Source organism: Doryrhamphus excisus, linkage group LG10, assembly GCF_037039965.1.
Source record: "Doryrhamphus excisus strain RoL-2023G ecotype Guam linkage group LG10, RoL_Dexc_Guam_v1.1, whole genome shotgun sequence".
In the NCBI taxonomy this organism is placed as follows: domain Eukaryota; kingdom Metazoa; phylum Chordata; class Actinopteri; order Syngnathiformes; family Syngnathidae; genus Doryrhamphus; species Doryrhamphus excisus.
The window spans coordinates 9,846,987-9,868,886 of NC_136366.1; the positions used below are offsets into that span (position 1 = coordinate 9,846,987).

Here is a 21,900-nt window from a genome sequence, read left to right on the forward strand (position 1 = left end):
TAGCTTTCGCCTCTCCTCCCCTCACATATGCACATACTATGTAGCAACATTTTCCTGTAGACGTTAACCATTTTATCTAGAAAATGTTCAGGTTGTATTGATTCCTCTCTTTGCGTGCAGGTTTTATTAAACTGTGTCTCTTGTTATTCTCAAAGAACTTGTCCTGCACACAAGAAGCGCTTGAGAGGTGCTGCAAAGAGGAATGAGGAAAAGGTAAGGCGAGTTTGTTGCATAATTGCTGCTAAAGGTGCATAAAGTTGAATACTTATGCACAAAAAATGTAATCATGTTGTGATTATGGGATACTGAGTGTAAAACATGCAATTCCATTTTAGAATAAGGCTGTAACATAAAACGTGGGATGCACAGTGAATACTTTTCGGATGCACTGCACCCCTGACCATGGACAGGATGATGTCCTGCATATACCATGTGAAAAATATCGTTTACTATTAGCAGTGGTTATCTTTACCAAGAGCTGTTTACAAGGCGACCTAACAAACATCAAACATCAGTGGCTGTAGGCAACCTCTTGATGTATATCATGAAGTACTTGCATGACAGCTGAGAATGTTCAAATGTTACCTTCACAAGGTTTCATGATGGCTTTGCTGGACCAGATTATTTCTTCACTATAATTTTTTTTCACATTATAGAGACATTTTATGCTAGCAACAGCGATAGCAGGGAGCGACAAGACACTCTTAGTCGCCGTGGTAACCAGAAATGAGGCGCATGAGCGCAGCATCACCTGCCGCAGCTCCCTCCCTCCACGTTGGCCTTGCAGCCGCAGCGGCCGTCCACCGGCGAGCAAACACCAACACTCCCAGCGGGGGCGCACTCGCATGGCCTGCAGACACAAAGTCACAAAGACAGGATGAGTGTGTTTTTATGTCAGCTCTCCATTGTTTTTTGTGTGAGGCCCTTGGCTGGGAGACATGTCAAAAAAAAAGTGTGTGTGTGTCTGTGTGATCGCCTTCTGTGATTGATTGCTTTTGTTTGGAACACCAAATCTAATTTTAATGAGGCGCTATTGCAAATAATTTAATTATCTCCGAGCAAAGCGTCTCCTCGTTTCTGCTCCATTGGGCTGAATAATTCACACTGTTGCTCAGCAGCCTGATTTTGCAGCATCTATGATGGAAAGCAGAGTGTGTGTGTGTGTGTGTGAGTGTGTGTGACATCTGTCTAATAAATGGCCATTAGGTAGTCCAAACCTGTGATGCATCATTTTCTTTTTTCTTTCTTTCTCATTTGTACATTTTCTTTGGCTGCCTTGGACATCATACATTTTGAAAGCAGTAATTTGTGACCAAAAAATGGGGAAAAAAATATTACTTTTTTTGACACCCATATTTAATGGCATATCAAGATGCTGATGAGACAGCACGATGATTGTATAGGTGTACCTTATGCTGGCCACAATAAAAGGCCACTCCGATGTACAGTAGCATTAAACAGCACAGACATGCTGACTGTAGAGGAATGTCCACCAGAGCTGTCGCCCATTAATTAAATGTCCAGCCCACGAGTTCCACATCCAGCATCTTCACCCCCAAGAGACGAGCCCCCAAGAGACAAGCCACTCGGACAGGTGCTGCAACAATAACACCAGAATTTCCCCGCAAACTGCCAGACAGCGTCTCAGAGAAGCTCATCTGCATGCGCTTCATCCTCGTCGGGGTCTCGACCTGACTGCAGTCAGGAGCAGACTTGTTCACATTCCATGGCGTCTTGGCACTTGGAAAGTGTTCTTTTCACGGATAAATCCCGGGTTTTGCTTTACAGGGCAGATGGCAGACAGCTTGTATGGCGTCGTGTGGGTGAGTGCTTTTCTGATGTCAACATTGTGTATGGAGTGGCGCATGGTGGCTGGGGGGTTATGGTATGGGCAGGCGTATGTCATGGACAACGATCAATGGCATTTTGCATGCACATACTAGAGATACTGCAGATTCTGGAGTAGCCTTTTACTGTGGCCAGCGTAAGGCACACTTGTGCACGCCAGATACTGACTGCTTGTCTGACTCCTCTGGACACACCACCAATACAGTAAAGATGCACACTTTTGATATGCCTTTTATTGTGGCCAGCCCGGGCACACTTGGGCACATAAAAATATTGACTGGTTTTCTGACCAGCTCCCACAGGCACCCCTAAAACAGCAAACTTGCATATTTAGCAGAGTCCTTTTATTGTAGCCAGCCAACGGCACACTTGTGCAACCCATATACTGACTGGTTTCTGGGGCGGGGGGGGGGGGGGGGGGGGGTATTTATTGTGACCAACCTACGGCACACATGCCACCACTGCCACCACAAACATCACTTACAAGTAAAACGGCGCATTTTGGAGTGGCACTTTTATTGTGGCCAGCCTAAGGCACACTTCTGGAATAACTATACTGTCCAATCAGAATTGTTGCATGCCACCCATGAAGTGGATGGATTATCTCGGCAAAGGAGAAGCGCTCACTAACACGAACTGAGAGAGAATTTGGCCTTTTGTGTACACAGAAAAATAATTCCATCTTTGAGTTCAGCTCATGACAGATGGGCGCAAAAACAAGTGTTGCGTTTATATTTTCGTTGAGTGTATAAATAAACGCACTGGAACATTCTGTGACACCTCTCTGGCGTTTGTTTCATCATTTACATGTGTTTTTTTTAACTATTTAAAATAGTGCACTATAAAAATTCCCATAAGCAGCCAAACATAGAAATCTGCACTTTTGTCCAGACCTGCACCATCATTACCTAACATTATGGCCTTTCTACTAAATCCCTAAAAACACGTGCATGATAAAACATAGAGCAGCCATTGGCATGCCATCCAGCACCACTGCACCACTTAGCATTCCCCCTTTGCTGGCGGGGCAGGTCAGGGAGCGCCGACATGGACTTCTACACCTTGAATATGAATCGAGAAACATGCCATTTACATGCACACATGTCCGAGCACACATTTATATGTACACACACACACACATACACATCCTTAGCCAAAGCTTCCGGGTCAGGCTAGGTAATCCTCAACAATCTTCTCGTCTAAATAAAGACTGTGACATTAATGAAGGATTTATTGATGAAAACCCTCTTAAATGCACAAGAATGCTGACAGAGTTGAAATTACATTAGTGTGGGGAAATATGTGGTGATACGACTTTTGACCCAAGCTGTCTCAAGAACCCCGGCTGAATATCGTTTAAATCAATACTTTTTGCTCAAACACAAAAGCGGAACGTTTGAAGTAATTTGTGACGGATGAGCAGTGTGGAAAATGTGTATGTGCTCTTTTTGTTGATGCAGCAACAATAATAACTGAAGAAAGGTTACAGGGGTCCTATCCTGCTCATTTCAGGGGCTTTTTAATATGATATGGGATCCCAGTGTGACACTGTACTACGTTACTTTGAATAAAATACTCCATAAATCTCAAGGTGTGTACAGGGTAGATGTGCATTCTTCTCCTCTTGGTCGACATGCTCTGATTCAGCAGCCTCCTCCCTGACCATGCCAACTCTGTTACGATTGGTCAGCATTTGATGTTCGGCAAACAGTAAAACTGTGCTTTGTTTACCAAATAGCTGTCTGTGAGATGGCGAGAACAAAAGAGCAGTGAACCTTGTGGTAGGTCTTTAGTTTCCTAGGAAAACCCCAAAAGTCTTTCTATTGCTGCCTTACTCTTTTTTAATGGCAGGGATAACTTAAAACACACCAACCTCCCCTCAAAGATGGTAACTGCACCCTGGAGATAACCCAAAGGAAAAATGTGACCTTTGAATTTTCCTAGTTTTTAATATTTTTACTGTATTTTAATTAATTTTAAAAAGCCTTTTTTAGTGTGTAAATATATTGTATTTTTATTTTTATGTATTTTATTTAATTTTGGACTTTTTAAATTCTTTTTAAAATGTATTCAGGTCTATTTTATTTATAATTTATATTTTCTACTTTTTCATTTTTATATTCATTTTATTTGAATTTTTAAATATTTCAACTTTACCATTTCTATTGGGACTATTTTGTGCATGTAAATGTACCCCTTCATATAAAGTCTGAGGATGCTGAATCATCAATAATCAAATATAAAAAATATATATAAATGTATCCTTTTTTTATGTATACGTATATATTTTCTCCTGCAGCAATGGCTCTCCTCTTAAGTTTCCAGGTGGATGTGGTTGCCATGGCAACAGAGGGGAAGTGCTAACCAGGTTTTGGGCAGAGGTCATTTTCCAACACACGCTAGAAGAAGCGAGTACGGGATGATGAGGGTATTTAAACGTATTTTACAGCTAAAAATATGCAAATGCAATCCACTCTAGCTTTTAGTACTTCAGGTGGTAATGCACTTGGCACAGTCCCCCCCCCCGTTTAGATCCTTGTAAAGAACATATTGTGTTCCACATGTCTCTGCCGCTCACCTGCAACCACCGGGGCCGAGCGAGTGGAAGCCATCGTGACAGGTGTCACACTTGTCCCCCGTCACGCCGCCGGCACATGCACATCGTCCCTTGCTGTCACACTGGAGACTGGTAGAGCCTGTTTGGAGGAGCGGGAAGAAGAGGGGCGGGGTTACGGCAGGGAAAGATACAAAGAAGCGAAAATGACAGCTCATAAGACGTAATGGCACTAAGCAATCAATATGTCCTAAATAAATGCTGGGAATAACACCTGCTATCGGATTTGTGTTAGGGAAACAGCAGGCAGGGGGAGTGGGAAATGATCTGACACGCTGCTGCTCGGGTTAATGGAGAGAAAAGAGCGACTGGGGCATTGCGGCCCGGAGAGGACGACCAGCCGGATGGAGTCTGTTATCACCTTTGATCGATAGGAGGGACTGCCAAAGCCCCCGTGCAATCACCTTGCACCATTTAGGAAGGAGATTGGAAAATACTGTGTGTGTTTGTGTGTGTGTGTGTGTGTGTTCTCTCTGTGTCATCTTTATTCCCGTGATGATGCAATTGGAGAAGAAGGCGTCCAAGACATTGCTGGTCACCGTTGGTGTTGCAGTCGCAGGGCAGGCAGGGATCATCGGGCGACTTCCTGTAGTGGTTCTCCCGACAACGCTCGCAGTGGGCGCCGTCCGTGTTGTCCCGGCAGTTGAGGCAGCGTCCCCCGCTGCCCGTGCTGCGGTACTGCTCCATGTCCAACATGCACTCATCCGACCTCCCGCTGCAGTTGCAACCTGCGAGGTTCAGGACAGGGGAAAGGTCAAGCTAGCGCATGCGGCGGGGCTGGCATGTGGATATAGACACAGGGAGAGATTACATGCTCTGGGATTGGATCATAATTTAGCTAATCTCATTTCACACAGGCCTTAATGAGGAGACGGTCTGCTCTCAGAGGGGGGTGGGGGGGGGGGAGATAGCGTAATTCGTGTTTACACAAGAGCAAATTACTCAGCTGATAAGGCGGCATCACTGCTCATACCGCCCCGCGTCAAATCCCTCCTCAGTTTTTTCTCAGCCACCCTGAGGGGGGATTTAGGTGAAATTGCCCGTTTTATTATGAATCCAGCTCTCTGCTGTGCTAGTATTAGCCATATGCTTCTTATGTTTATGTCCCCCTCTGCCTGCTAATATGCCATCTATGCAGCAGCTTTAATATGAAAAAAGGAATATTTTGCAGCAGATGACGCAGAACAGTGAGCTAATGTTGCACCGCATATGACCAGATGATCAGCACACATGCATTGTAAGTGGACAACAATGCCAATATCAGCCACTAGGGAAGCCATTATGAACTACAGTGCATCATCGACTGCATGACTGACTAAAGTCCTCATTCGTGCTATTGTTCTACAGAACAAACACGAGGTGCTTTGGAGGCGCGAGACGAAAAAATAACGTTTTTTTTAAATGAATTGGAGTTTCTAATACTACATTTCGTAGTGCGGTCAAAAACCTTGGCATGCTCTATGTTGTGTTTCGTGTTGATATTCGGAGCTCCGATAACCGTCAATGCAGCTCAAGTGTGATTGGTGGAGAATAAGGAAGTGTGGCCAGGAAACAGAGACAGCGAGTAAATCGGTAGTAGAAAGTCAAACTCTGTTGGTCAGGATGCTACTATGATAACATCACATTTCCCTATTGGTGACGGTGTTGTAACATTTGAAATAGTACGTACATTGTAATTGTGCCGTCAGCATGTGACTCATTGACAGCCAGAGAACCAACAAAGACAATGCATGTACATTAGCTACGCTAAACAGCAGTATCTAGCCAAACACCGTTGTTATATTACTAACAGCACAACATCAAGTTTACAAATCGCTAGTTTAAGTACTTTGTAGGTATAGATACTCACAAAAACAATGGTTCTCCAGGTCTCCAGTGTTTTAGAGCAAAAGCAACGTGTTTAGAAGCTTTTTCGGACTTCGTTTCTGCCATTGCTAGCTTGTGCTTCACCGAGAGGAAAAAGATTGTCTAATGGCAACAGGAGCACCCACTCTTGTTGTCACTGAAACGAGTCTTTTTGTAGACGTCTCACTTTAACTTTTTAACAGTAGCTTTTTACTATTTTTGTAACCATACATTTTAAACTTATTTACCAAGTATGAAATTACACGAAACCACTGTGATAAACTGGTGTATTTTTTAAATGCTGAACTGAGCTCCCTGTGTATCTTTTTACTTTAGGCGTATATTTTTAGATTTCTTTTAGAAAATACCAAAATGGATGACCTTGTTTTTTTCTGCAGTACTTAAGAGTTGTCTACACTTGTCAGTCTAAGCTTTGAAAAGCCTTATGTTTTTTGGTGCTGGTAACCAAGGTGATACTTTTATTCTGAAATGGTCGACAGGTCGCATACTCCCTGCAGCCTTTTGTGAGTGGAGGTCTGTGCTTACAGGAACAGTTGTGTCATTGTCGCCGTACTTAAAAAGGGCCGTGAATGAGTCAGCAGCGCTAACATCTCCTTGGAGGCTCTTTATAGGAGCACATCAGTCCCATTCAGGGCTTCCGAGCACTCCTTCATTTGCATAACACGACCCTGATCGGAGGCAGGCGCTGCCCTCGTATCGCTCCTCTGGGCTTTGTTTCCATGAGATTAGCCTCATCCTGAAATGTGTGTTCATCTTTTTAGAAAATATTACTACAAAGCTTTTAGCAGCTGCTTGAAATTGCACGTGGACCTGTGACGCTGCTCAATTCTCAAAGTTTTATGTGGTTTTTAAAACAGGAAGCACATAAGTACCGTTTACTGTCCGAAAAGTGCTGCAATAAAATGATGGCCCATAGGTCAAACCATCATCATGCATGCAGGTCTTCAGCACACTCAGTCAGCATCCAAAAACAGGGGTGTCCTAGTTTTATTCGGTCCTGATGGCGTCCAGCGTTAAAAGGAGATCCAACCTGAGGTGTTTTCCACACGGCACAGTGGAGGGGGTGTCATCATGATCCTTCAATGGAACAATGGGGCTTTAAGTTGTGCAAGGGCGTCAAACGGCAGGATCCCTTATGACTGAAGGCCCTCTTTTGTGTAGCTTTTTCAACAACTTCATAAATGACTTCTTCCAGAGGAATAAGCTCACTCATCTAAATCCAATGGAAAACATTTGGGGCAGGATGGAAAAGGGTAGACATCAGTTCCAGACAGTGGATGCCCTCCGTGAATCCATCTTCCCCACCTGGAGCAATACTGCATCAAGCATGCCCGAACCCATTTTTCACTTGATGAAGAATGGCACAGCTACTCATTACTGACTCCATTTTAGGGGAGTTTTTTTTTGTAGCTATCATCAGCAGGTGAACAGCCTATTTCACTTTAATACTTGTTAGCAATAAATTGCTTTCTCACTCACATTTATTCTTTTGTGCAGTTTAAAGCTCGACTTGGAACCAACAGTACAAAGATCCAACAGTGAAAAATGTAAATTTCTCAACTGCTCTTAACATTTTGATTAGGAGAGTATAACCAGTATGAAGAATAATGGGCTGCGCTTTGCAGGCGGGCCCATAATAAGGCGGGTTGTCACCTTTAACAAACGTCAGTGATGCAGGATGGGTTTTTTTTAGCCTGCTAATTAAATTACAAATATGAAAATGAATGAGCATCCTTTGATTTTTTTTCTTTAGGTGCACCCCTGATCTACGGGATTAACTCCACAAGTGAGTTTTGCTTGTAATTACTCGAGGATAGTCTGGAAGAAAGACTATTATGTTGGCTAACACACAATCCCAATGAAGTAAATGAAATCCGCGCAGGGCAGTCTGCTTCTGGTATATGATGTCCCGTATTTAGTATTATACCGCTCTGATTAAGTCAGCCTGCTATTTCAAGTGACTGCTACTCGGAATTAAGAGTAGGAGTAATTAAAAACCAGCTCTCTGCATAATCAACATCAACGGTAAAAGAAAAAACAAGCTATTTGCAGGCTTTATTTTATTCCCCAGCAAGCACTAAAAAAGAGCCAGTTCCGAGTCCTTCCTGACAGCCTTCCGTCAACGTGTGACGAGCCAAGCCTGATAAAGATTCTAAATCATACACCATGCTGCTGCTGGCAAACAGATGTGCAAAGCTACATCAAATGTATGTGTCAACATATAAACACAGATGCCTCTTCAAACATAACAGTGCCTTCCAGAATTCCAGATTATTTATAGAATGTACGGAATTCATTCCATCCGTTAAACTGGGCTGTATCCCTTTGGAAGTCTTATTTTCACATTACGACTGAAAGTATACAAGCAAAGTTAAGGCGACTGTAAACGATGTTCATGTGTTCCAGGTAAGTCCAACAGGTGTCACTAAAGAGCAATTGTTGTCGTCGATCAAAAGTGTTTCAGAAGGTTTGGACTCAGAATGCTAACACGAAAGGTTAGCCAATGGCAATACAGGGCCTGGTTGGAGCAGTTTAGGAGATCTCAGATTAGGAGACTTGATTACTCCACCCCGGTTGGACAAAATGTTGCTTTTCCAGTCCCAAACCAGTCAAAACGTTCACACACATGACGACTACCAGTATAGACATTCCCACGTCAAGCAGGACCTCTGACAGGCCAAGCCGTCAACTTGGATTCACATTAAAAAAAGTTTTCAAGTGTGACAGTGAATAAAACTTACGCAAACACTCATTGGCCGAGTCCCCGGTGGCCCGAGCCCAAGGTCTGTCCTGGTAAAAGTCCTGACATTTCTGGCAGTCGTCCCCTGCCGTGTGATGCTGGCAGACGCAGACCAGGCCGCCTCCGCCATCTTCCGCCTGCCCACACTCACTGGCGTGGCCGTTACACTTACATCTGAGGGAAGATAAACCGAAAAAAAAAGGTGAGAACGTTTCTCACACCATCTTTGCAAACAGCAAACTGAGTGGACGCTAAGTGGGTGTTTCCACCCTAACGAGGTTACTACTTCCTGTCACCTCTGCAAAATGGATGGCAGTTTGACATCTGCTAAGTGCACAATTAAAAAGTGTTTCCAAAAGTTATAATTATAAGTACATCGGGTTGCCAAGCGTCCCTTGAGAAACTGAATCAACAACAACAAAAAGTAACCACTTTGTCCCTTATTACCTTGGAAAACAAAACTAGTTTGTAAAATGTCAATGGATTGCATTGACAGCTTGACACAGACTAAACCAATCGATGCCAGCATTTCTTCCCTTTGTCTTGGCTGTCACTATCCCTCGGCTTGGCGTCAGCTAGCTAGCTAGCTCGCAGGAGTAATCTGCCGAGCTTCTGGTCTTCGGACTACGAATGTGAGGAAGTGAGCTGGTCATCTCAAGACATGATCTCAGTTTCCGCCACTTCCTGACTGTCAGCAACACCTCTCGGATCGGAGTTGTGGCAGCATCAGAAGGTCCCGTCAAGCGACTGTGATGGAACACAGAGGCGACGACTGGCAGCATGTGTCAAAACCACCGCCAGTTGTCGCTCTGACACTTCAACACACTTACCGGCGCCTGTCACTCACCAACACCAGCCTAATGAGTCATATCAATACGGAGCAAATGTCAACACCAAAGCGTGTTTGCTTGAGGTTTGATCTGCACGCTTTATGCTTGAACTTTCCCGGTCAGCACGGTGGCGTAAGGGCACTGATCTGAGGTGCAACACGACGCGGCTAATGTCTTGTCATGCAGGTCTCCTCCCTCAGGTGTCGAGACACTGGCACAGGATCTGTCACGGCGCTCCGCTGAGCCTGAGCATCTGTGACAGGTGTCAGATCAATTTCATACTCCAGCTGAAGGGTTCATTGCAAATACTTAACACTTCAAGAGTACCTACAGTGCCAGAGTCGAGCCCGGTCCTCTTTGGGAATGACTTACTTATTTTAGCAGCAGCATATCCATCACAGGAGAAACAAGGCTGCCTGAAACCAGGATGACTGCTCGCTCCCACAGTGTGGTGCTTTTGACTCCACAATCGGGGATGGAAAGAATGGCCTGCAAACACTTGTGACCAACTGAACTGAACCCCCCCCCCATGGGATCGGCTTGTGACCAACAGCTGCAGATACGTCTCACTTCTTCCTTGTTACCGCTAAGACTGAAATCCTTCAAATCCACCAGAGAACACCGAGCATGGCCTGACTTGTTTTGTTACCTGCCACCCACAGAGAAATCGGAGATGCCGTAGAAGTAGGAACGCAGCACTTTGGCATCCTTAAAGACCTCGTCCCCGAAGGTGTTCAGCCTGTCCAGTGAGATGAGAAGGTCGGTGGCCGTCACCCATTCCTGGAAAATAAACACAAAAATGATGCAACTTTGCCAATTTGATATTTGGTAAAGCAACACATGTACATGCAGTATAAGCTAGCCAGCTAACCATTCATTCATTTTCTACCGCTTATCCCCACAAGGGTCACGAGGGTGCTGGAGCCTATCCCAGCTGTCTTGGGGCGATAGGCCGGGTCCACCCTGGACTGGTGGTCAGCCAATCACAGGGCACATATAGACAAACAACCATTCACACTCACATTCATACCTATGGACAATTTGGAGTCGCTAATTAACCTAGCATGTTTTTGGAATATGGGAGGAAACCGGAGTACCACACATGCACAGGGAGAACATGCAAACTCCACACAGAGATGGCCGAGGGTGGAATTGAACTCGGGTCTCCTAGCTGTGAGGCCTGCACGCTAACCACTCTACACTGTGCAGCCACAACCTAACCAGTTAGCATCAAATGAATTTTCATAAACTTAAGAAGCTGCAAACTTACCACTTCCACACTGAATGTGAGAAGCACATTTTCCCACTCTATCATGTGGGACACGCGATGGCTGACTACATGCAGTGTTAAGGTAATGTATGCTAAGCTAATGTCTCATTGTTGTGTGTTATTACTGCCACCTAGCAACCAGAATACTACATATCACTTGTATTTTCACAAGTAATAGACCATAGTTTACCACCAAACAGCCACTGCAAAATAGGGAGGCAGGGAGGGAGAATCAAAGTGTGATATTGTGAGATTTATATTCATATTATTTCATATGCTTAGACCTTTAGGAAGGACTTAATAATGAAAACCGGAGTACCACTGTATATGAATAAAAATGTATTGAGACTGTGGAAGCCCGTCTGTACATCACTGGGCTATAAGCTCCTCTCATTGATATGACCTGAGCTCCTTGGTTCGAGCCCGCCGCAAAGGTAAAGACAGGATGGTGCGAGAAGAAAGCAGAGGCGTAAAGCAAACTCACTCAAAGCAAACAAGAAGATAAGTAAAGTCAGCTTCGGTAAAAGGAGAGCGATTGGCACCAGGCGTCCCTTAACAGTAAAAAGGAGATGGAAATTGAACTGCTTAGCAAGAGAATTATTATTGTCTGATTCTTGGTTTGGGTCTTTGGCACTGGTGGAAAAAAGATAGTAGCACAAGAAGCTTGGAAAGAGGCCAGACTCACACTTTGACAAGCTGCAAGCTCTCTGTTTGTCTTAACCAATCACGGCTGGGACCACCAAGTTGCTCTCTTTACTTGAACTAAATCAGGGCAGATGATTTTTTTTGGTTCCGGATATGGTTGTGAATTTCTGCAATTTCCTTATTTTCATAGGTAGAGCAAAAAAAAAAAACAACCCCCTGTTTTATGACCTTGTAAATATGGTTAAACTTAACATTATTAGAGCCCTGCAGGCATGAAATAACACCCCTATAGTCACTTTTACACTCCTGTTAGCCAATATTGTAGCCATTATAAGACAAAATAAGGCTCACAAATTAGCATTAGAAGAGTTCCTTCTTGATTTTTTTTTTTAGCAAATATGGCTAAACTTAACATTATTAGAGCCCTGTATGCATGAAATAACACCCCTATAGTCACTTTCACACTCCTGTTAGCCAATATTGTAGTCATTATAAGAAAAAATAAGACTCACAAATTAGCATTAGAAGAGTTCCTTCTTGATTTTTTTTTTACGTCCTCTTCTGGACAGTACTAACATGATGGACATCTAGTGACCATTGTAGAATAGTACAAATCACTACAACTTTGAACGCGTCTTCAGGTGAGAAGGTTTTTTGTGTGATCGATGTTTTTTTTTACGTTACGACAGGCCATTAAAAGGAGCACTTGATTTGCTCACCCGCACAGAAGTAGAGTGTTTTTGTATGTACATCACGCTTTTTCTGCATTGTCAGTCTGAGATTTATTTGCACAGTCCTGTGGATTTCTGGCTGAAAAAGAAATAAATAATATAAAAAGTTTACTAGGGAGGACTGAAGGCTACCGAGCCACCTCAAATGGCTGATATACAGTTTATATATATATATTTGGTTTTTTTTTTAGAGATCCATTTCATACCTGGCAGGCTGTCATTGGTTTCAAGTCACTATGCAGTGAATGTCTACTTGCAGAGATTTTGCTGAAATTGCCAGAGACAGATGATCCATCACTTGGGACAAATACGTTGCTTGGTGTTGTTAATGTGGGATTGCCTTGGAGAGTGGGGACCGCTGGGAATAATGAAAGACTGCAATAAAAAAAAAGGATGCTATGTTCCAAATCTGAAAGTTGTCAGGTTTTTCAATAAAAAAAGCAACTTTAGTTTTGCAGTGACCTTTACAAAAATTGTAAATATTTTATTGTATTGCATTGCAGAAAAGGGTAAATAAAAGATGCATATTTAAAGGCTCTAAAGTAAGGTTTTGCTGAGCAATGCATTTCTCGGGGAAAACTTCTGGAAAACAATAAAATTCATGTACAGTCGTCCCTAGCCACTTCACTTAAAGAAAAATTGTATTACAGTCATCCCTCACTATTGCATTTTTTTTTTCCAAAAAATAATTAAATTACAAATGATGTCTGTTTTCCGTTTTATGGTTAGGTAGTGTTTGTGTAGGCCACACAGTCAGGACTTTGGGAAAACCTGGGTTTGAATCTCCACTCGGGCGTGTCTGTGTGGAGTTTGCAAATCTGGGTTTTTCCGGGTACTCCGGTTTCCGCCTACCTCAGATGATGTCAAATGTCAGATGAACTGGCGACTCCAAATTGTCCATATGTATGAATGTGGGTGTGAGTAAATATGATTGGCTGGCGACCAGTCTAGGGTGTACTCCACCTCTCACCCGCCTGACGACAGCTGTGATAGGTTCCAGCATACCCGTGACTCTAGTAAGGGTTAAGCGGCATAGAAAATTGATGGATGGGTTTACTATGGCCTACTGAGTCAGCCGAGCCGAACCGATGGAATGGCTGAGATCAAGTGAAAGTAAAGTTCTCCTCGCATTCCATGTGGAAGTGGTAAGTTTTTGGCTCCCTCCCCACTCCATTCGAAGCGAAATGCGATGTAAACAATGAATAATAAGAGTGATTATAGGGGTGTTATTTCATGTCTACGGAGCTCTAATGTTAACACTTGATTGTTTGATTTGCTCACATGCACAGCACAGATAATCTTGCCACACTTAAAAAAAAAAGAGCAGTTATAAGAGCTATTTTTTATGTATGAGGTCATAAATCCATCAGTAATTATCAGTCTGATAATTATCGTGCAACCCTAGCTGCAACGATACAATACTTGGCCGTCAGTCAGATTTTGGATTCCATCTTAGGACCAGCCATGTTTGCCACCGTCGTCTTTGGACCGAGACCACCCGAGTGTTACAGCTCCACGACATGACCAGAGAGGTCAAAGGTGACACATCTGGTAAGAATATGTCTGCTTACGGATTGGTTTCTTTGTATTGAAGAAGAAGTGGATCCTGTTTCAGCGCCTCCCCTCCTAGATGCCCCCCCCCAAGCCCAAATCAAGAGCTCTCACTTGAAATAGCCTCTCACTGGACCTGATATCTTGCCTCTTTATTTTTCATTGTGTCTCCCCCTGCTAGCCTTATCACTGCTCTCTGAGCCAGGAGTGCACTTGGACACGGCGGGCCCGAGCCGCCCATTTAGGACCATAGAGATGGAACCTGAAAGCAATTGATTGTATTTGGCTTGGGCGGCTTTTGCTCTTTTCTACTTTGCCCACGGTTCCGATGGCTAATGGTGTTTGGCCGAAATGACGCCGCCCGTTTCCGTGACATGACTTTGTCGATAGCTGGACAAAAAAAGGATCAGCCAAGTCTGAAAGCCAAGTATGAGTAAAATGCACCACAGGGATTTCATGGGGTGGAGATGGTACCTAAAATGATTCTTATTCATCTCCATATTCATTCTACCTTGTCGTGGTGCTGTGTGTTTGTCACGCATGATTTATTAGATCCTGGTTGTTTATTTACCCTGCATGCTCACGGACCGACACATATTTAATCTTCCCCTAATACGACCCACGTAAAGAACAAGTGAAGAAGACATGGATGAGGTGTTTAAGTTATTTGAAGGTCAACCTAAAGCATGTTGTTGCAGTGGCTGTTTAAGGTTTCCCCGGACACCCCGGACTGGTTACCAGCCAATCACATCAAAGACACGCCCACATTCACACCAACAAATAATATAGAGCTGGGGTGTCCTAACTTTTTCCATGTAGGGCCGGGGCCCTTTGACATATTTTAAACCAACCCACGTAGATATGCTAAACCTCCATGGTTGCTGGTTCCATCCACAGTCCTTCATATGTAATCATTCAACATATCTATTTCCAAAATCATACTCCATTTTTCCATTGCAACAATTCCAGAGATTTCCATTTTTTTTGCTTTCCATAAATCAATATTTTAATTTTTTTCCCATTTTTCCAAATTTCAATGTTGCCTCATATTGCTGGAAATTCATTTGACATTTAATATAACATGTAAACTTCTGCTTATTCTTATTATTCTGGGGCTTATTCTGGGGCATGGCTCAGGTGGTGGTCAACTCCCAACCTGATGGTTGCTGGTTTGATCCTTAGTCCCCTGTGTAATCGATTTTATACATTCAGACAATTTTTACATTTTCCATAATTTCATATTATCTGTGACATTTATTCAATGTCATCCCTAATTGGTGGAAATTAATTTTGCATTTAAGAACGCATGTCAAATTCTGTGTATTCAGCGCACGCTGGAGTGGTCAACTCCCAACCTGATGGTTGCTCGTCCGATCCTTAGTCCCCCGTGTAATCGTTCAACATTTTTATGCATTTAGACAATTTTTACATTTCAAATGTTCAGCTCATTAATCCCACATTTTCCATAATTTCATATTTTCTGTGACATTTATTCAATGTCATCCCTATTTGGTAGAAATTAATTTTGAATTTAAGAAGGCATGTCGAATTCTGTGTATTCGGCGCACACTGGAGTGGTCAACTCCCAACCTGATGGTTGCTGGTTCGATCCTTAGTCCCCCTGTGTAATTGTTTTTTATACATTCAGACAATTTTTACATTTCAAATGTTCAGCTCATTAATCCCACATTTTCCATAATTTCATATTTTCTGTGACATTTATTCAATGTCATCCCTAATTGGTGGAAATTAATTTTGCATTTAAAAATGCATGTCGAATTCTGTGTATTCGGCGCACGCTAGAGTGGTCAACTCCCAACTTGATGGTTGCTGGTTCGATCCTCGGTGCTCTTCTATTTATTCAACAAATGTATCCGAGTATGAGACTTAGCGTATTGCTAAATACGCCATGGAGTCAGAGCAAGTTTTTACAAAGCAAAGGAGGAAACGCTTTGAATGTGGCAACTTGTTTAAATTCAAGGAGGAGCACCTGTCCATCAAATGAGGACAACACGTCTTTCAAATTGATTTGCTCGGAAACCGGTGGCAACTCTCGACCGACCGCCACCTGCAGGCCTTGAGCGGAATATCCCCAACCCACGGCGTATCCGGGGTGGCCACAATCCAGTCCACTGCTTTTCCAACCAAAGAAAGCAGTTTGGTGAAATGTTAGGCTTTATTTCCATCTAGCTTCTTGCTGCCAGCTCATTAAATGTCCATTACCGTTTCCGACGGCGTCCCTTCAGACGCTCGGGCTTACTTTGTTTCGCATTTGTCGCCAACTTTGAAATGCATTGTTAGCCTTACAGAATGTATCGGCGATGTAAAAGAAAATATGGTCATTCATCACAGAGCCAGAGACCGTGATGGTGGGGAGGAGTTATTAGTCATGCTTGGGGGAACTGTGCTAATTGTGGAAGAGCAAAAAAAAAAAAAAAAAAAAAAAAAAAAACAGCAAACCGGCTTCTAAATACCACTTATTTCAGAGAAAAGGAAGCAAGTTCCTTGGGTTAATTAGCATTCCAGTCAGCCCATTACTTTTTATTTGTGCAAATCACAGCAAAAGCTTAATTAACTTCCCCATTTTGGCCAGCCTTACACTACAGCCACGGCACTGACGTCGGATGCAGGGACCACTAATGATTCAATTAGCACTATTATGTAGCTGGAGGCAGATTTGAAAGATATCAAACATGTCTCCCGTGGAGCGTACATGAACTTTAACCCCTAATGCCAAATGTTGTCTCGTCTCGTCGCCCCATCTCCCCCGCGTTGCCCTGGCAGCGACAGGAAACACGGCCACATCCTGTGCTCCAAAGTTAATAACTTTTTAATTTAATTGCTTAACTTTGCCGCGACCCCAATATGTTCCCCCCCACTCCCCCATCCCCAATCACTGACATTCAGTGGCGACGCTCCAATTTGCCAGGCATCTTTGCGGAGAAGATGGACAAACATTCACGATGGATGAACAGACAAATTAAATTTGACTTCATCAAGCGCTTTTCATTTTAGCTGCAGTTTTGAAGTTAAAAACGTGGCGGGCCATTACTTTGAAAGTGCATCAATATGATTTGTGGCAAGGTCGGTCGCTTCTAAACCATCTAATAATGCAATAAGTCTAAATATTACACCGGGTGGGCATACTGAACAAAATATCCCGTACGTTCCCCACCCGGTGTACCTTTTTGGATGTCATTTGTTTTGACCTTTAAATGGACATGCAGATACGTGCGTGTGTGTCTTTTAGAAAGCCGACCATGTGTGTAAAGTCTCCATACTGAAAAAAAAAAACCTCCTCAGCCCCGAAGGCACAAGTGGCAAACCTGCCAAGGGATTAAAATGCTAATAAAACAGGCAGAATGCATTTGCAGGTTTTAAGCCTCATGAAATATGCATGGCTCCCTATGAGACGCATGCGGAGGACGCAGCACGCCGGATGCCATCGAGAGGATCAGGGATCATTTCTCACGTCATCGACGCCACCTTTATCCTAAAGTGTCGTTTTAACCTCTGACACTGCCTGTCCATCCGTCTACGGGTAAGAAGTACAACTAATGTTCACTAAGAACAGAATCTTGTCTCCTGGAAACACTGTGGAACACAAACTGGAACAGTGTGATGATAAACATAGAAAGCAGAACTAGCATATTGCACGTGCAGTTGGCTGCATCCCAAAGAAACTACATGTTCTCTTGTAATTAACATTATTGTTATGGAAAGTTACATTTCTTCTCTTTAAGTCATCAGTCATCCCTTGCTACATCGGTGAACATCGCTCCCTCACTCTATGGTAATTCTTCCACAATGAAGTCATAAATTATTGCTGTTTTGTGGTTGAATACGGCCTATTATTAGTCAAAACTTGCATATAAAATTGTTTTATGTATTCTTGACCAATGTCAGATTCGGTCAAAGATCGTAAAAGTGAAAAGTGAAGTGGTCTGAAATGTCGACCAACAATGGCGTCACAACCATCATGAAGGATAAAGATGCTGTCCTTGAACATGTAAAAGGATCGACTCCTAAGAAATGAACAGTGATAACTAAGGCAGAAGTGGTTAACGAAAGTGAAAGTGAATTAGACACCAGAAAATGTTCTGAATGGTGGAAAGTGTTGACCAACATGAATGATAAAGATGTTGTCCTTGAACATGTGAAAGGATCTACTCCTATGAAATGGACATTGATAAGTAAGGCCGAAGTGGTCAACAAAAGTGAAAGTGAAAGTGAATTAGACACCAGCAAATGTTCAGAGTGGTGGAAAGTGTCGACCAACATTAAGGATAAAGATACCATCCTTAAACATATGAAAGGATCTACTCCTATGAAATGGACAGTGGCAACTAAGGCAGAAGTGGTCAACAAAAATGAAAGTGAAAGTGAATTAGACACCAGAAAAAATTCACAATGGTGGAAAGTGCCAACAAACATTAAGGATAAAGATGCTGTCCTTGAACATGTGAAAGGATCTGCTCATATGAAGTAAACAGTGATAACTAAGGCAGAAGTGGTTAACGAAAGTGAAAGTGAATTAGACACCAGAAAATGTTCAGAATGGTGGAAAGTGTCGACCGTCCTTAAACATATGAAAGGATCTACTCCTATGAAATGGACAGTGACAACTAAGGCAGAAGTCGTCAACAAAAATGAAAGTGAAAGTGAATTACACACCAGAAAATTTTCACAATGGTGGAAAGTGCCAACAAACATTAAGGATAAAGATGCTGTCCTTGAACATGTGAAAGGATCTGCTCATATGAAGTAAACAGTGATAACTAAGGCAGAAGTGGTTAACGAAAGTGAAAGTGAATTAGACACCAGAAAATGTTAAGAATGGTGGAAAGTGTCGACCGTCCTTAAACATATGAAAGGATCTACTCCTATGAAATGGACAGTGACAACTAAGGCAGAAGTCGTCAACAAAAATGAAAGTGAAAGTGAATTAGACACCAGAAAATTTTCACAATGGTGGAAAGTGCCAACAAACATTAAGGATAAAGATGCTGTCCTTGAACATGTGAAAGGATCTGCTCATATGAAGTAAACAGTGATAACTAAGGCAGAAGTGGTCAGTCAAAGTGAAAACTGAAGTGAATTAGACACCAGAAAATGTTCAGAAGGTGGAGAAATGTCGAGCAACATGAAGGATAAAGATGCTAATTGATAATTTAGTAAGATGATAATTTAGCCAGCTACTTCACTTCACTACATAGTCCTAAATACCCCATTTATTGCTTGTCCGTTCACAGCGGTGTTATCAAACAAAAGGGTTATCAATCAATGTTTTTCACAAATGATGTGGAGTGTTCCAATTTAACGTACCATCAAACATAACAGCAGGACATGGACATTAAATGCCAAGGACATCAGCCATAAATGACCAATGGGCTTCCTTCTTTCTAGGGGGTACCCTTTTTTTTTTTACAACATTTGTTGATAACACCTAGTTTCTATGGAAATACAATATTGTTCTGGGCTATGCTACGCCTTTGGGGCGTAGTTATGAACAGTTCATTGTGTGTAACCAGCAACCGAGGTTGGGTTTTATAACATAGGTGTCCAAAGTGCACAGCGGGCACCATTACTTCCTTTTTTTTTACTGACCCTGGATATTTTTGTTCAATAAAATCAAGCCAATATCTTTGCGAACTAACTTTCGAATGTGCTGTTAGCATTCCAGCCCGCTCTCTTTTTGCTCTGTAAGCTATGAGCCATGTAACACAAACGCACGCATTGCTTAGTTTGATGACACTTCAATGATAGCTAATTGGCAAAGTTTAGCTACAATTAATAACATTTAATAACGACAACATTATGACTGCAAATTGTTAGCTTTTCGGAGACTGCTTTTACATATGTGCATGCGCAACAATGACAATTTTTTTTTATGCAATTTCATTTGTAAATTTGAAAAATAGACATTTTAGTACAGGATTTTAGTAGCTTAAAGTTGAAATATTACAGAAAAAACACTTTTTTTAAAAGTTGCAATATTAAAAGAAACAAAAAAAATTATAAATGGGAAATTAGGCTGTGGAAAAAGTTATGTTACCAGAATGAAGTAAAAATATGTAGAAAGTTGCAAAATTTGAAATACAAATACAGCAGAAATGAAAAAAACAAACGAGAATAAAGTCCAAATATTAAAAGAAAAAGTCATATTCTAATTTTACAAAAATAAACTGCCCACATTGAGGAAAATGTATTATTTTAGTACAAATTAAAACAATTATTATTATTTTATATTACCGATTATAATAAATATTATTATATTATTTATTATATTATTCTTATTATATATTGTTACATATTATATTACATGATTATATTTATTATTATTATTTTATTATAATAATAAAACTTTAGTTGCAATATTATGCAAAACAAACAAAACTATAGAAGCAAAACTAATGAAAGTTATAATATGATGTAAATAAAGTTTACTAAAATGAAAATTTACAAAGATTATTTAAGTTCAAATACTGCACTTTTCAGAGTTATATCACAAAGCTTTACAAAATGAATTTTCCTGGCTGGAAAAATGTGAACGATTCATTCTTGGAAGCTCTGTTGTGGTTTGAGTGTCCCGTATTTAAAATGCAGTAGTACTCTTATGGCCATCCTCCCCCTTCATGTCCCCGTCCATTATTATGCATCATTTCCTTGCAGCTCAAATGAGAGCTACTCCTGTCTCACTTCTAGAAGAACACACTCTGCCGCTGCTTCATTTTGCCCTCCACTTTGTCGCAAAAGGCAATTTGGTTTGTTTCAGCGCCGGAGAGGCCACTCGTATTGATGTTACTCACTACGGCCGCTCGTCTCGCAGCACCTTAAAATAGATTAGACCAGAGTTCTAATAAAAGATGGCTGTGCAACTGAGCTCTATCCAAAAGGGAGAAGGGATCAGAGGCGATGGTGGGTCTTCTCATCTTGCTGTAAAAGCAGAAGGAGGCATCGGGCAGGTTCTGCTGAGAGATTTGCCGCCCAATCTAAGTATCCGTGCCTCTTATTGATCCCGTGCAGCTTTATAAGCAGCGGGTCGATGGGTGCATATAGAAATACAACCAGCTGCACCATTAGTGTTCACGTTTGAATAGTAAATACTGATTGGCCGCTGATCTCCCGCTCACCTAAAGGGCTCAGACAATCACAATGGAGTCAGAATGGAAATAAAAACATTATTTGTTTACCGTGAGGCCTTTCAAAGCTGCGGCAGGAAATGTTGTGTGGCGGGAACAAAAGCTCTTGGAAAACAAGTGGCTAAAACAGCGAGCAGGCTGTTTCTTGTCCTTGAAACATTGTCTCACATAACGTGTCCATATCGCCTGTGAAACGCCAACTCAACACTGATAATTTATTCAAGGATTTTGCAATTAATTTAGACTGACTAAAATATGCATGCAGGCCTATAGGTCTTCATCGATCCAGTAGAGCCATCCCAATCCCCCTTCCAATTGAGCATGAATTCATTGATTTTCCGTCCAGCTGTTGACCCCTGGGTCATGGAGCACACAGCATCCAGAGGAGGAGGAGGAGGATGAGGAGGAGGAGGGGATGACCACCGGGATGTTGACCCAAGGACAAAAACTCCCATGAAAAGCACCAACTGATGTTAGTCGGTCCCAGTGTTGTGAAAGCTGGTGGGCTGCACGCGGGGGGGACATGCTGGAGACGAGAACTCAGACTCCCGGATAAACAAACGCCCCCAAGACCCTGGAGAAGGAGGCCAAAATGTGTACCAAAATGGCCACGTAGTAACCGTGCCTGAAAACCAAGTAGATTGGACTTAATGCGGGACTGTC

The 21,900-nt window shown here is 42.3% G+C and overlaps 1 protein-coding gene across 4 annotated transcripts in view; it reads right to left on the reverse strand.

Annotated features, from left to right (window-relative positions):
- Positions 1–21,900, reverse strand: part of lamc3 (laminin, gamma 3) — a 72,002-nt gene that overhangs the window by 37,676 nt on the left and 12,426 nt on the right. For all 4 annotated transcript variants that reach the window (XM_058064275.2, XM_058064274.2, XM_058064271.2 and 1 more), the window contains 5 exons: positions 10,548–10,678; positions 9,070–9,242; positions 5,002–5,190; positions 4,427–4,544; positions 752–850 (listed from right to left, as the gene is read on the reverse strand). In XM_058064275.2, the coding sequence (XP_057920258.2) occupies positions 752–850; positions 4,427–4,544; positions 5,002–5,190; positions 9,070–9,242; positions 10,548–10,678 (710 nt within the window). The remainder of the gene's footprint in view (positions 1–751; positions 851–4,426; positions 4,545–5,001; positions 5,191–9,069; positions 9,243–10,547; positions 10,679–21,900) is intronic.